At 30.6% G+C, this 16131-nt stretch overlaps 1 protein-coding gene across 1 annotated transcript; it reads left to right on the top strand.

The window, feature by feature from the left end:
- Positions 1-5397: 5397 nt before the first annotated feature.
- On the top strand, positions 5398-6722 carry LOC131607431 (uncharacterized). Its single transcript, XM_058879436.1, has one exon. The coding sequence runs from the start codon at positions 5525-5527 to the stop codon at positions 6458-6460; it is 936 nt and encodes a 311-aa protein (XP_058735419.1). The 5' UTR covers positions 5398-5524; the 3' UTR covers positions 6461-6722.
- Positions 6723-16131: the final 9409 nt, after the last annotated feature.

The raw sequence follows: 16131 nt of genomic DNA on the forward strand, positions 1-16131 counted from the left end.
GTTTTAGTAAATGAAAAGTATGTAAAATGCAATAGATGACATTAAACAAAAGTGGAAATGCAAGATAGTAAAGATAAATGTTTTGTTTAAGGAAATAAAAAGACAATAAAATGAAAGGACGCAGATCCATACACGTTTCTCATAAACTGTTTCACTCTCTGACTTGGATACTTCAGCTCTATAGAGTATGTATGAAACTTTGTGGCATTGATTACAATGTATGAGCCTGCTACTTATAATAATCTAAAAATAACTGTCTCCAATAGTTATTCTTCAAAGAGGAAAACACGTGTCGAAACATGCAATTTATCTTTTTGAAATGTTTCCATGTCGTCGTGCTTCAAAAACTGCTGAAATGTCCAATATCTCATGTTCATAATTGTTGGAACAAGTTTGATTCTGTAAATATCCTTGATTTTTGATGATAACAAAGTCTACAATGTATATTTCTAATGAATAAACTCTCAAACATTTCTTTCATCCCTCACATTCACTTGTATCTCAAAACCTTTTTTTCTCTCTTTCGATGCTTATCTAACCACATTTCAAAAATGCCTTCAAAAACCTTCCATGGAGATAAAGATATCTTATTTGTTATCAATGGGAAGGTAATTAACTTCGAGGAATTGAATAACCAAGGCTTCAAGCTGATGGAAAATGTTTCTAAAAAAATGGAAAGGCTATTTTGACATGATAAACGAACCCATATGCCCTAACCTCGTTAAAGAGTTATGGCTATATGCTTCCATTGGGAAATCTTGTTTGGATATCCAATCCTCTGTAAAAATTAGGGGGAGCTTACAAACCTAACTATGAAGTTTTAATATATGTTTATCCAATCATAAAAAAAGGGAGATTGTTGGAACAAGTTTAGTTCCGTAAATGTCCTTGATTTATGATGTATAGAGAATTTGTACTCTAATTGTTTTGCTAAATCCGCAAATTCTGATTAATAGACTCTAGACTAGCAAGTTCTAGACTCTGGACTACTGAATCTATGGACTCTGAACAAGCAAACTCTAAACTTCAGACATCAAACATACTCTGAACCAAGGAAGAATACAAAGGTGTGTGCTAAAAGAATTCAAGTTTCTGGATTGTTAAGTCAATACATATGCAAGTATCCATCTAAAATGACTGATAATTCAAGTGTGAGAAGTCTCAGGATTCTGAACTCTTAAGACTCTGAAGCCAAGTTCTAAATATAGACTATGATAGACTCTGATATCTACTCTAGCTTCATCAACTTATATTCGAAGCCTCTAATTCAAGAAGATAACTTCTAAAAGCAGTTACTAAGGAAATAGTACAAAAGAAAATATCATTTCCACTATCCACAATATTAGGAAAAAGGACGGTACTATTGCACCATCATGTTGCCAAACATTCCATCCACTATTGTTGCAAGCTCCATTCTACTATGGTACAATCAACGTCTTCATGCAAGATGTGATTCTAAATATTTTCCAACTTTATCCTCCAATGAATCTAATCATCATCTATATAAAAAGGCCTTTGAAGCATGGAAAAGAAAGAAGAACCACGTGATGAATAAGTGACAAATATTGTGAACAAAACATTGAGAAACTACACAAAGAAGAAAACCATTGTTGTTACTTAAAGCTTTTTATCTTGCATTCTTTGTGAGAAAGTTTCATTTGTACTAAACTGTGTGTCTCTTCTTACTTAGAAGCGTATTGTAAACAAAATCTTGTACTCTTAACCTTTGGTTAATTTCCTTGAGGGACTAGGGCATAGTCGGGTTCCTTGAAAATTCTTTGGTTGCGTGTCATTGAGTTTGTAATAAAAAAATATTGATTAGTGGATTAATACTTTATTGAGAAGTAGAAATTAACTTGGCGGGTGGAATGGACTAACCTAGTTATAGGGGAACTAGGATAAAAATACTTGTGTTCTTTTATCATTGTTGTATTTGTATTATTTGTGTTTGGGTAAACGAAAAAGTTTTAATCTTGAAATCCAATTCAAACCCCTACCTTTCTTGTGTTTATTTTCACCTTTAGTAACTGCTCAGAGTCATTAACTGCTTCTTCATACCGTCTGATGTGATACTTGTCGATGTTCCTGACTCTTTGACTTAGAAAATTTCTAAGTCTCTTTTGATAACTGATGACCTCGTCAATGCAAGTATGTTGTCGAGATAAACTTTCGTCAAAATGTCCTTTTCGATATTTTGGACATGTTTGGAGGAAAAAGTGATCCCAATCTTATGGATCTTCTCTTGTGATTATTCCAAACCATATCTATCATGTTGGTTGAGACTCCTCAGTTTACGGAATTTTTTCTATCGAAGCTTGTTAATTAATGCTTCCAACACTTAGAATTTCTCAACGAGTTATCTTTATTAGTTTCATTTTAGCTATAATTTCTAGGCTAATAGGTAAACATGATAATTTAGTTTATTAGATCTGACACATAGCTACAATTTCTAACTAAACTGTGTGTATCAGTTTACTTAGAAGCAATTTGTAAACATAATCTTGTACTCTTAACCTTTGGTTAATTTCCTTGAGGGACTAGAGCATAATCAGGTTCCTTGAAAATTCTTTGGCTATGTGTCATTGAGTTTGTAATCAAAAAATTTATTAGTGGATTAATACTTTATTGAGAAGGTGAAACCACCTTGGCGGGTGGAATGGACTAACCTAGTCATAGGGGAACTAGGATAAAAATACTTGTGTTCTTTTATCATTGTTGTATTTGTATTATTTGTGTTTGGGTAAACGAAAAAGTTTTAATCTTGAAACCCAATTCAAACCATACCTTTCTTGTGTTTATTTTCACCTTTAGTAACAACTCAGAGTCATTAACTGCTTCTTCATACAGTCTGATGTCATACTCGTCCACACTCCTTTTTTCAACTGACTCTTTGACTTATAAAATTTCTAAGTCTCTTTTGATAACTGATGACCTCATCGATGCAAGTATCTTGTCGAGACGGACTTTCGTCAAAATGCTATTTTTGAGATTTTGGACATGTTTAGAGGAAAGAGTGATCCTAATCTTATGGATCTTCGCTTGTGTTTCTTCTAAACCATATCTATCATGTTGGTCGAGACTCTCTAGGCTATGGTATTGTTTCTGTTGAAACTTGTTAACTAATGCTTCCAACAATTAGCATTTCTCAACAAGTTATCCTTTATTAGTTTCCTTTTAGCTAGAATTTCTAGGCTAATAGGTAAACATGATGATTTAGTTTATTAGATCTGACACATAAGAAGATATGTGAGAAGTTGAAAAGATCAGGGGGTAATGCACGACTCAAATTCTTGAAAATGACATTCAGAAAAACTTGGAATATATAAGTATTTGTGAAGCATATGATTTTAACATGGACAAGCACTAGCAGAGATATATACTTTCATGCAAGAGGACCATATACACTCATGTGGTGTACTTGCAATATTCCAATGACATTAATATGGTCGGTGACTTGGCATATGACACCATTTCCATGACTTACTTAATTTGGGAGATTAATACTACCACAAATTTTGAAACGAAAAAAATTGGTTTGATACATGACACTATCTCAAGTTGTATATTAACGTAGTTATTTAATTATTTGTCATTAATATTATATTCAATGTTGTTTACTCATTAATATATATGTTTATGCATTCATTAATAATTTGCCATTTTTCGATAATGGCAAAAGGGATTATGATTTTGCGTACATGGAGGAAGAACAACATGTTATCATCTTTTTTCTGACTAAAAGTCACCATCTATCAAAATTGTATCTAGAGCGTCAGGACTGACTATTACAACAATATGTACTTTTTTTAACCCTGTGTCGATCACTGCAAGACACGTTTTCTGGATGAGGTATGCTTGTGCTCTAGTAAAATAAGATGGGCATTACATATGGTTTAGTATCTTTTTGGGAGGATATTTCCCCAAATAGGGTACACATGAATAGTTCCTAAACATGTGTTCATCTCTACACAATCTATGATTATTCAAAAATAAGTTTATCAAATGTATGTTGAGTACTTAGACCATTTGTTGTCTGCAGATGATAGAGACGTCTTTATCCTGCACGGTTGGAAGACTAAGCTAGGATACATGGGATAGTATTTTTCAAATATTACAGTCCTACATGATTCACACGTATGAAGGAGAGACGCCAAAACCAACTAAAAAGGAAGCCCTTACAAAGGTATAAATTGAAGATGAGATCAACAAATATATTTAGTTTTGCCCCCGCATGCTCGTGAATATGAAATTTGGTAGCTAAGATGTTATTAAGTAGGGATATACAAGGGGGTACTGCAGTTCACAATATTATGCAAAAGATTATAAGGGAGGCTAAAAATATCTTGCATGCACTCAGAAAGAAAAGCATAAACAGGCCCTCAATATGTCTCCATCCACCCAGTCACCTGAGATATCCATACCCGTCTTCCTGATCGAGGTTGATACAATCTCCATGATTAAAAATTCCAACAACCGAAGAAAATATCTTAGAGGAAAAATAGAAAAATCAAGTGATTCACTATTCTAAAAATCCTAAAAAGGGGGGAACATGAGCCGAAGAGGAAAGTTAAAACTTTATCTTGGAAGATGGATTAAGCAAGCATGCACGAAAAACACCAACAAACCATATCATATGAACTTGACCAAACACTAGGACAAGAATGCTTGTAGAAAAAAATGGCGAAGGAAGCAAAAAGAACTCTTTTGCATGTCGTTAATAGCAACAAATGTCAAAATGACGGCTCAAAAGCCTTTTATACCATATTCGTCCGCTAAGACCGTACGATCTACTGCACGCCACCAGCAACTGAGATCTCCTAAAAACTGTTCCAAAACACTCAAGTGTTCTAAAGAAGAGGAAACATCATCACCAACTATCATAGGGAAACATATCAGCCCCTCAAAGCAAAAATGTTATCTCTTATAAGAAAGGTATTTAATGCACCTATTCTTGAGAACAACGATTTCCTTCTATCAAAGACTTCCACGTCCACAGATTTTGTGGCCGAGCAAGAGCACGTGTAACAAACCTTCTTCTACAAGACAGAAACAAGGGCTTGGAGGACAACTGTTTTGGACCGCCTAGAAGGCTCAAGGACAAAAGCCCAATAGCAGTGCAAGAAAAATGAAATGTTAAACAGATATTCTACTTTTCTTCTCAAAAAAATTATTTCGTACGCAAAGACTTTGCTAGTAATCCAGATCAATCTTACGACCAAAACAAATGTTTCTTTAGATTATGAAAGAAGTTAGAATTTCTCAAATATTAAGAGTTAATGCACATCAACCAATCACACATAAATGTACAGAGAAAATTTTCAAAAACTAATTAATGTGATAGTCTATCAAAGGCTGCTTGTTCTAATAAATAACCCCTCAAGTCGTTCACTCTAGTCAATCTTTCCCACTTTCCTCTCTCCTTCTCACTCTATATAACCATCCTTTCACATTCAAACCGACACCCATTTTCCCATTCCACCATAGCAACTGGTTTCACTTTCACCCCCCACACATCAACCTCACCATGGAGGTGGAAGTTATGTCACCGGTTACACCACCGGAGTTCAACTTCGACAGCAGCTGTTCTTCTCCATACATCACCGCTCCTTCATCACCTCAACGCCTCGCCAACAACTTCTTCTTCAGTGCCCCCACCAGCCCATCTCGCATTTCTCCTCTCTTCCCTCAATCCCCTCTTCCTTTTCACACCGACTCCAATCCCAACCACAACAGCAACAACTACAGTTTCGGTAACGACGATGACTTCCAGTTTGATTTCAGCGGCAATCTCCCAAGAGCATCTCTTTCCGCCGCCGACGAACTCTTCGACGGCGGAAAGATCCGGCCCTTGAAACCCCCGCCACCAACCTCTCCCAAAACAAGAAAAAATAAAACCGTTCATGAAGAAAAACCATTCGTTACACTGAGAAACGAAGAAGAAAAACGAGGGAGAGACAGAGTTTTCTCTTCTGGTCGGAAAGGAACAAGATCGTTATCACCTCTGAGAATCTCCGACATCGTGTACAACACCGAGGAAAAAGATGTTTCTGACTCCGTTTCTGTTTCTTCTTCAACAAGCAACATGAAATCGTTCTTATCATTTACAAAAAGCTATAAAAAATGGAAGATAAGAGATTTTCTTCTATTCCGGAGTGCTTCTGAGGGAAGAGCAGACGAGAAAGATCCTCTGAGAAAGTACACGGCTCTGTCGAAAAAACCAGCGGCGGAGGAAGATGCTCGGAATTTCAGTTTCCGGTCTACTGAGAGTTCCGGTTCGGTTTCGAAGCGGCGTGGACCGGTTTCGGCTCATGAGTTGCACTATACGATGAACCGGGCCGCTACTGAGGAGATGAAGAAGAAAACATTCTTGCCTTATAAGCGTGGTTTGTTGGGTTGCTTGGGGTCTAATCATCGTATGGATCAGATTTCTAGAGGGATTGGGTCATTCACACGTTCATAAGCATAAGCCATGTTTGGATTGTTTACTTTTCTTCCCTTTTACTTTTCATTTTTGGGGTAGAATTCTATGTTGTTGCCAAACATGTTGTTCTCATTTTCATGTTGTTTTGAGTATGTATCCAGAAAAGAGACTGGAATTTGTTGAACATAATGTCATATAAGTGTACCTTTCACATACAAACATATACAAAAGGTTCTTTACATTTGTTGATGCTTTGGTGTATTTCATGTTTGGCAAATGACTATGTTAATTTATTTTTGTTGTAAAATTAGTTAGATAAAAGTGAATTGAAAAATAAATTTGATATAATTAATAAAAAACTACTAACTTTTTTATAAATAGAATGAAGGGAATAACAATAAAGTAATTAATGTAAGAGTTAGCTTTGCATTGTCGAAAATAATTCTACATTGTTTTATATTATTTGAGAATCGAGATTAATAGTAATTATATACAACACGGAAAATTCATTAATTTAATGGGACGTCTTTTTTAAAAATTATATTTATGTGTGTTCTTACACCGAAAATGAACAATACCTCGTAACTATAATCGCAGTATCACGAATTTGAAATTAATTTTAACATAGACCTTAGAAGAAGGTCAGAACCACGTGCTCGCACCCTGCCATTAACCTCGATTGAAAGACAACTGTTTCTGGATTGAATCCAATAATTTCACATTACTTATAAATCAAAATTAAAAATATACAAGATTCACACCATGAATAAAATTATTTCTAATCATAATTATTTCTAATCATAATGAAAAGATAGTGAAAATCAATTTTACAATCTAAAAGTATAAAAACATGACTGAGGAAAATAAGTAAGCTTTTAGGCTACAATAATAATCATTAGGCTATGGAATAATGATCTCAAATATGTAGGATAGGGTAAATTTTGTTGCTGATTTGGGCACCCAAAGTCAAATTAAAGTTAAAAAAGGTACTAATTGTAAGATAACTAAAGCATGTGATTACTTGCCCATTTCTACATGATATGCAATGATTGATAACATTTGAATGTGAATTTATAAATGTGTAACACATTGGCATGTGTCGTGTCTCATATTATACCCTCCTATACTCCTGGTCCCTCTCCCCACATACCTAATAGAAAAAACAAAAAGAAAAATGGTAGGATACACCCTAAAAATATTATGCAACATTATTGGTGGAAATAACTTATCTATAACTTTTGCAAAATTAGAAAGTATGTGAGGAGTATTAGTTTATGTCACGAACAAGGCTGTAATCCTGGACCACTATCAATGTCATTCATGTCTACATGAACTGCTTCAAAGTACCAACTCACTCTAGATCAACCAGGTGCTTTACTCATAATAATAAGCACCGTTGCTTAATTGTACTATACTAATAATTTAGACATATATAAAATGACCTACCATCATTGCAAATAAATTGTAGTATATTTGAATTATAATATTTTCCAGTAGTGCTAATGTGCTATAATGTGAATAGGCAGCAATTCATGTATGTGATTGGACACTTGCATGCTGGAATAAGTGATTTGAGCAATAAGTTGTTTTTCATGAAAAGGAAGAAAAATAAAGGATAAAGAGGAAGATTTTTCAGCATATATATCCAATCCATGCATGTTCATATGGTTACACGCAGTGTCTTAAAAGAAAAAGCTAAGTGTTTTATGAAAAGAAAGGGCAAGCTAAGCATGCAATACAGTCTTTATGTAAAGGCTACTTATGACTATGATTATGAAGCTCTGTTAATGTAGTAGTAATACGTAACCCAATTCACCTTTTATTGTCTACTTTTTTTTTTCCCTTTCGGTAGAATGCAAAGCAAGCACACCTATAATAATTTGGTTCTAAACCTTTACTAGTTTGATAAGAAAATATCATAAATAATCTCTAAACTTACTTCTTTTTAATTATAAGATTTTTATTTTTTTTATTATTTTAAATATATTTATTTTGTTAAATATAAAATTTATTAATACTATAAATTTGTCTTGAAATTTAGAGATAATTTAGAAATATTATTATGAATTTTTTTAATTAAGATTGAAGTTTGTATCTCATTTGATCTGAATGACATGAAATCATGTTAACTATTAAATATGTTAACGACGTGAATTGAAGAAATTTTTTAATTGAAACAATTCAATGTTTAGTATTTGTGCATTCTCTAATATGAATATTGCCCCTTAACATCTTTTAATTAAATGAAATAATACTTTATATATTATATGTTTTTTAATTCAAAATATCTTACATATTTTCAGAGAAAATATATGTGCAGATAGATTAAACAATACATATTTTTATGTTGATTATAAAATTTGATGGAATTTACTTTCTATTTTGTAATTTCTAAATTTTTTTGAAAATATGTTGGACATATCCAACTATCATTTTTACTATTTGTTTAATGAATATCCTTTATTTTTTATTAAAAAAGATAATAATTAAATACAAAATATACAAATTAACTACTAAATCAATTTTTTTAATATACATAAAATATGCCATTGAACTTTATAAATAGAGCTAGAGGAAGTTTTTTTTTTAATTTATTAGATTAATCTTTCAATTAATAAAAAAAATGGAATTATTTTAATCTATTAAATATTAGTTTGAATATTATTTACATTTATATTTCAAGGTTTATAAAAATGTGTTATTAGGTATATGCATAAGAGGAATTTCTTAATAAAAGGTTAACACATTTTTATTTTATTTAAAAATAGAAGATAAATTAAATTAAATTAATATTCTATAAGCTATAAGCTATAATCTTTATATCAAGTAGATTTAGAGAGGAAAAAATCTACAAATTAGTGCATTTTTATTAGAAAATATGTTATGTGCTTTTTTTTTAAATGAGTATAATATGCTGATTTAGAGTTTAATTATTAACTTCAGCATTTATTTAAATTATATATTAATATAAATAAGTTGGTGATATTTATAAATTAATAATTTTTTTAAAATAAAATATTAACAAGTGATTAAAGATATTTTAATATCTAGAGTAAATTTATATGAAAATTTATATATTAAAAATTGTAATAATTTAATATTTTAATAAGTAATGATTGTACAGTCGTTAAGATATGATTGTACAGTAACAGCAGAATCAATGCAGCAGGCATTAACATAATTGTGGAAGAAATTCAACCTCCAATTTGTATACAAAAGTAGAGTGGTTAAGAATTCGACTGAATCCCTTAAGTCTTTTAAAATCTTTCCATGCATGCATATAACTAGCAGAAATTCAAATTGAAGTGCCATATAGTTGTCCATAGTGTTGGTAGCATTGGAAATTAGCTTATCAATAAAGCATAAAGAAGTTGACAACAGACAATGGCATCTAAAAGTGATTCCGCTATCTCAAATTCTCTAATATGTAAGATAAGTATCAGGAGGAAAGAAAACAAAATTTTCTTAAAAGCAAAATTTATTGTTACATCACTTATATTTATAACAATAATGACATTCAACTATGTTGCCATTTTAAAAGTACTCATCATCTATTCTTTACTAACCCTTTATAAATGAGAAATGATATGGTTACACTCATTTGTACACTTACACCATAATTTATACATAATTTTTACAAAAACTATATACTCATCATTTTTTAATTATTTTTTTCTCACTTTGAAATGTGTGCAGCACCCAATGAAATGTATATATATACGGTGTAAGCTACAAAGTGTAAAAAAAAGGTGTATATAGCACAGCTCTTTATAAATTTACAAGAAAATTTACCTATTTTTACACCAAGAATGACATTTACACCGTATTTTTATACGGTTTGATTCTGTTGCTATTTTTAATAATTATTCTTTTACTTTTTCCAATACAATTAAATACAAATAGTTGCAGTATTTTATAAGGTGCAAGTAAAGGTGTAAAAACTTGTTGTAAGCATAGCACTGCTCATAAATTTATGAGGTGTGCTTTTGACACCAATTTTTCATATACCGTAGCATAGACAGTACATAGTAACAAAGCAAAAGGTTCTTTCACATAAACCTAGGTAAAATAAATTATTAAAAAACAAAACAAGTATATTATATGTATACATTTAGGTTGTAGTTGTTTTTATTATAAACAACAACAAAAAATTATATTATAGAGGCATTAGAGGTGTTCAATCCGATACAGAAAAGGGAAAGAAAAAAATATATGAGCCTAACTCGAACCAACCTAATACAACCTAATACAAATAGGTAATAAGATTAACATTTCATCCTCCTACTAGATATCAATCTTATAACTGTTATTACTAGTGTCCAACTAATCCCTGACTTAACCCGAGAAAATACAACAGAAGTATCCAACCGTACATTTTTAAAGATAATAGCATTAGCCAAATAATCCAAGTCACCGCAAATCACAAGAGTCTCCGGAGTTTTTTTATCTTTCCTAGCAACCGTGAATCAAAATTTTCTAAACTCCCCAAAACAGACCTCAACATAGGTAATGTCGGAATATCCAACCAAGTGAACAGACCCGACCAAATCAGAACTGAAATATTACAATGAAAAAAGAGATGAACACTTGATTCTTCTTCTACTAGGCAAAGGGGACGGCGGCCTAGGCTACTATAATTGATAACACCTCTTCTGCCAAGCTGAGTACACGTAGGAAGACAATTGAGAAAAGTCTATAATACCCTTATTTAATTTTTGGCCACCACATTAAAATTGTCTTTATTTGGTCTTTGCACAATAAAGTTCTTAATTTTATTACTAAAATAATACAACCCTCATATTTTATCAAACATACCAAATCTCTCTCAATTTTTTTTTCTTTCATCACTTTCTCACTTATTTCTTCCAAAAAAAAATCTATTATTTATCTATATATTTTTATATACGAGAAAAATGGTATTTATGATCTAAATATTTTTTATTCAAAAATGGTATACAGGAAAAATTTATTCAAAAAATCTATTATTGATCTAACTATTTTTATATACGAAAATTTAATACTGATCCAAATATTTTTGTAAATGATACCTAAACAAAAATATATATTTGTATACGGAAAAAATCTATTATTTACGAAAAATGGTATTTATGATCGAAATTTTTTTATTCAAAAATGGTATACAAAAAAAATCTATTATTTACGAAAAATGGTATTTATGATTCAAATATTTTTTATTCAAAAGTAGAATAGGCCAAAAATTTTATTATTGATCTAAATATTTTAATATATGAAAATTACTATAAATCCAAATAATTTTGTAAATGATACATAAACAATAATAATATTTATATACGAAAAAAATTCTATTGTTTACGAAAATTGATATTTATGATCCAAATATTTTTTATTCAATAATGGTACACGGAAAAAAATCTACTATTTTTTGAAAAAAAATTTACTATTGATCTAAATATTATTATATACAAAATTTACTATTGATCCAAATATTTTTGTAAATGATACCTAACAAAAAATGAAGTATGTATACGGAAAAAAAACTATTATTGATCTAAATATTTTTATATACAAAAATCGTATTTATGATCTAAATATGTTTTATCCAAAAATAGTATATGGGAAAAAAAGTTATTATTGATTTGAATATTTTTCATAAGAAAATTTAATATTGATTCATACCTAAACAAAAATGAAGTCTGTACGGGAAAAAAATCTATTATTTATCTAAATTTTTTTATATATGAAATTTACTATTGATCCAAATATTTTTGTAAATGATACCTAAACTAAAATGAAGTTTGTATACGGGGAAAAAAATTTATTATTGATTTAAATATTTTTATATACGAGAAATGATATTTATGATCTAAATATTTTTTATCCAAAAATAGTATACGGGAAAACATTTATTATTGATCTAAATATTTTTTATACGAAAATTTAATATTGATCCAAATATTTTTGTAAATGATACCTATACAAAAATGAAGTCTGTATACGGGAAAAAAATCTATTATTGATCTAAATATTCTTATATATGAGAAATGGTATTCATGATCAAATATTTTTGATCCAAAAATGGTATACGGGAAAAAATATATTATTGATCTAAATATTTTTATATATGAAATGATCAATTATTTATCTAAATAATTTTTTCTTTTTCAACATTTTATTTAAAATAAATGATGTATCCAAATGCACGTAACATAACAGAACCCGTGCGTATGCACGGGTTTGTTACTACTAGTATATATATATATATATATATATATATATATATATATATATATATATATATATATATATATATATATATGTTCTATGTTTAGCAATCATAAACAACTCTCAACAATATTTATTTTTAATAGAAAATATATAATTAATTCTTAATTGTTTTTTAGATCGATATTTCTAATATCGTAGATGGAAAAAAAACAAACACAAAATGTCATTAAGTAACTATAAGAAGTTCACACTACACAAAAACACTTATTAGACACATGATATTCATGCCACAAACAGAAATATCATATCAAAAAGGACAAATTAGCGACGTGAACAAGTTAACACGCTGCAGAAGCGCAAGTCGCAACTAGTAACCACGTGAAAAAATCGTTACAAATTTGCCACGTGATATTCACGCCAAAAACTTATATTTGTGTTAGAATTTTGCCCTGTGATTCTCATTTCGTTGAACTTCTCCTTACACGCCTCAACATAATGGAATAACAGAAAGAAGAAACAAAATCATATTGGACATGGCGAGATGCATGGTGAAGTAAAAGAATCTGCCAAAATCCTTATGGAAGCAGTCACCACTACTATTTATATTCTGAACAGGTGCCCTACCAAGAAACTGAAAAACAAGGTTTTTGAAGAAGTGTGGAGTGGAAAATGACCATCAGTGAATCATCTGAAGGTGTTTGGCTCTATTTGCTACAAGAATGTTCGTAATGCAGTTAGAAGGAAGCTTAATGATAAAAGTGAACTTATGATTCTAGTAGAATATCATAAAACTAAAGCATACATGTTATTCAATGCAATTAATGATAATATTATAATGAGTCGAGACATTTTGATTGATAAAAGTCTGTTGGGATTGGAATTCAGGTGATGCAACTAACAAGTCATTGATGAGCTATGGCGTTGATGAAGAAATTAGTGAGCACGAAGAAATTCCAATCGATGAAATTCCTGTCGAAGTTGAAGTTGAAACAGATAATAGAGAGGGTGTGGCTAGCACAAGCCAAAGACCTCAAAGAAATAGAGTTATTCTAGCAAGGCTTCAAAACTGTGAAATGGTTGGTGATGATAAAGTCCCAAAAAATGGAGAATTAGTTCATTTTGCTTTACTTGCATGTGTTGAACCAGTCAACTATAATGAGGCTTTAAAGAATAAACAATGGAAGTCATCCATAGTCGAATAATTACAAGCGATTGAAAGAAACAACACATGGCATCTAGTCGAATTGCCAACACACATAAAAGCCATCAAAGTGAAATGGGTGTTCAATTTGAAGTGCAATCCTGATGGGTCGATTGCAAGACATAAGGCAAGATTAGTAGCTCGATGATTTCTTTAGAGAGCAGGAGTCAACTACTCTAAAGTATATACATCATTATCAAGATTGTAGATTGTCAGATTGGTGGTAGCCTTGGCATAAAGGCAAGGTTGGTCGACATTTCACTTAGATGTGAAATTAGAATTTTGAATGGTCCCCTAGATGAAGTCGTGTATGTCACACAACCTCTTGGGTTTGTGATACCGGAGGAAGCAATGAAAGTGTACAAGTTGCACAAAGCCCTTTATGGTCTCAAACAGGTACCTAGGGCATGGAATAAGAAAATTGACTCATACTTAGTCGATTTGGGATTCATCAAATTTAGGTCTGGGTATGGTGTCTATGTTAAGGTTTTGGCACAAGATATAACAATCATCTATTTATATGTAGATAACTTGCTAGTAACTAGAAATAGCATGGAGAACTTGTCGAAGTTCAAAGAGCTAATGAAGAGGGAATTTGAAATGTCAGATTTGGGTGTCATATTTCTTAAGCATGGAATTTAAAATTACCAAGCAAGGTATGGTAATACATCAAAGGAAATATGTCAAAGAGATACCCAAGAGATTCAGGATGGATGATTTAAATCCTGCATTTTCACTTGTCGAACTAAATTTGAAACTAGAGAAGCATGGGGAGGAGGACAAAGTTGATGTAACTTTGTTCAATCAAATTGTAGGATCTCTAAGATATGTGTGCAATAGCATACCTGATATAGGTTTCCCATTCGGATTGATGAATAGATACATGGATGAACCATATGTGTCACACATGAAAGCTGCAAGAAGAATCCTGAGATACCTAAAAGGATCAATAAATTATGGAATTATGTTTCCATGAGATTATGAAAGCAAAGTTATTCGGATGTTGATTGATGTGGAGATAAGGAAGATCGAAGAAGCACAACTGGTTATTTCTTTCAAGTAATTGGTGCCCCAATCTCATGGGACTCGAGAAAGCAACTTGTGGTGGCATTATCATCACGTGAGGTTGAATATATAGCAGGATCATATGTTGCATGTCAAGCAATTTGGATCAAATATATGCTAAAAGAGATAGAGGTCGAAGTGAAGAAACCTCTAGTGTTGCAGATTGACAACAAGTCAGCCATAAATCTTGCAAAGAATTCAGATCTGCATGGAATGAGTAAGCACATTGAGGCTAGGTTTTATTTTCTAAGGAAGAAGATAAATCAAGGTGAACTTAAAGTGAGGTATTGCTCGAGTGAAGCACAATTGGCCGACATTTTCACCAAAGGACTAAAGATCGACAAATTCCTAACTTTGAGAAAGAAATTAAAATAGTTTATATCAACTATGATTAGTTTGTGTTCGATTACTTAGATTATAAGGGGTATGTTGTGATATAATCCAAATTAGTAACTTAATTAGCAAGTTAATTAATTTTTTTATAATAGTTACTTTCAGAGAAAGTAACCTACTTTTATATATATATATATATATATATATATATATATATATATATATATATATATATATATATATATATATATATATATATATATATATATATATATATATATATATATATATATATATAAAGTTCAGTTTTAATACAGTTAATAATAACTCATATTTTTTTTTCATTCTCTTCCATTTTCTTTTCTTACTCTAACTGTCTCACACACTAACATTCATCAATCACTATTAAAAAATAATATAAATTAATAATAAACTTTTTAATTAAAAATAATATAATTTGAAAAAATTTTGGAATATTTAATTCTTTATACTTTTTTATATATAAAAAAAATTATATTTTTATATAGAAAACTTTAAACAATTTATTTTACAAAAGGTTGAAGAATTAGTATAAAAACGTGAAATGTTTATTTATACTCATAGATAAAAGAGAATTTGACAAACACGGCCCTATATTTAGTACATGGAGTAATTTGCACAAGTAGTAGTAAACTTTTTAGCTACGGACAAGAGACAAGCGTCACTGCCAGCCGAAATTATTGACTCCGTCATTTTAAATTCAGAACATTTTTTATGTACAGTTTTAAATTCAGACATTAATGAAGATACACAAGTCGTTGCACATGCTCATTTAGGTTTTGATTTTTTTTTTTCCTTTTCCTATAGTGAAAATAACGTAAAATTAATGAAAAGATTTTAAAGAAGATTTAATGTTGATTTTGTC

Source organism: Vicia villosa, linkage group LG5 (genome assembly GCF_029867415.1).
Source record: "Vicia villosa cultivar HV-30 ecotype Madison, WI linkage group LG5, Vvil1.0, whole genome shotgun sequence".
Lineage (NCBI taxonomy): Eukaryota > Viridiplantae > Streptophyta > Magnoliopsida > Fabales > Fabaceae > Vicia > Vicia villosa.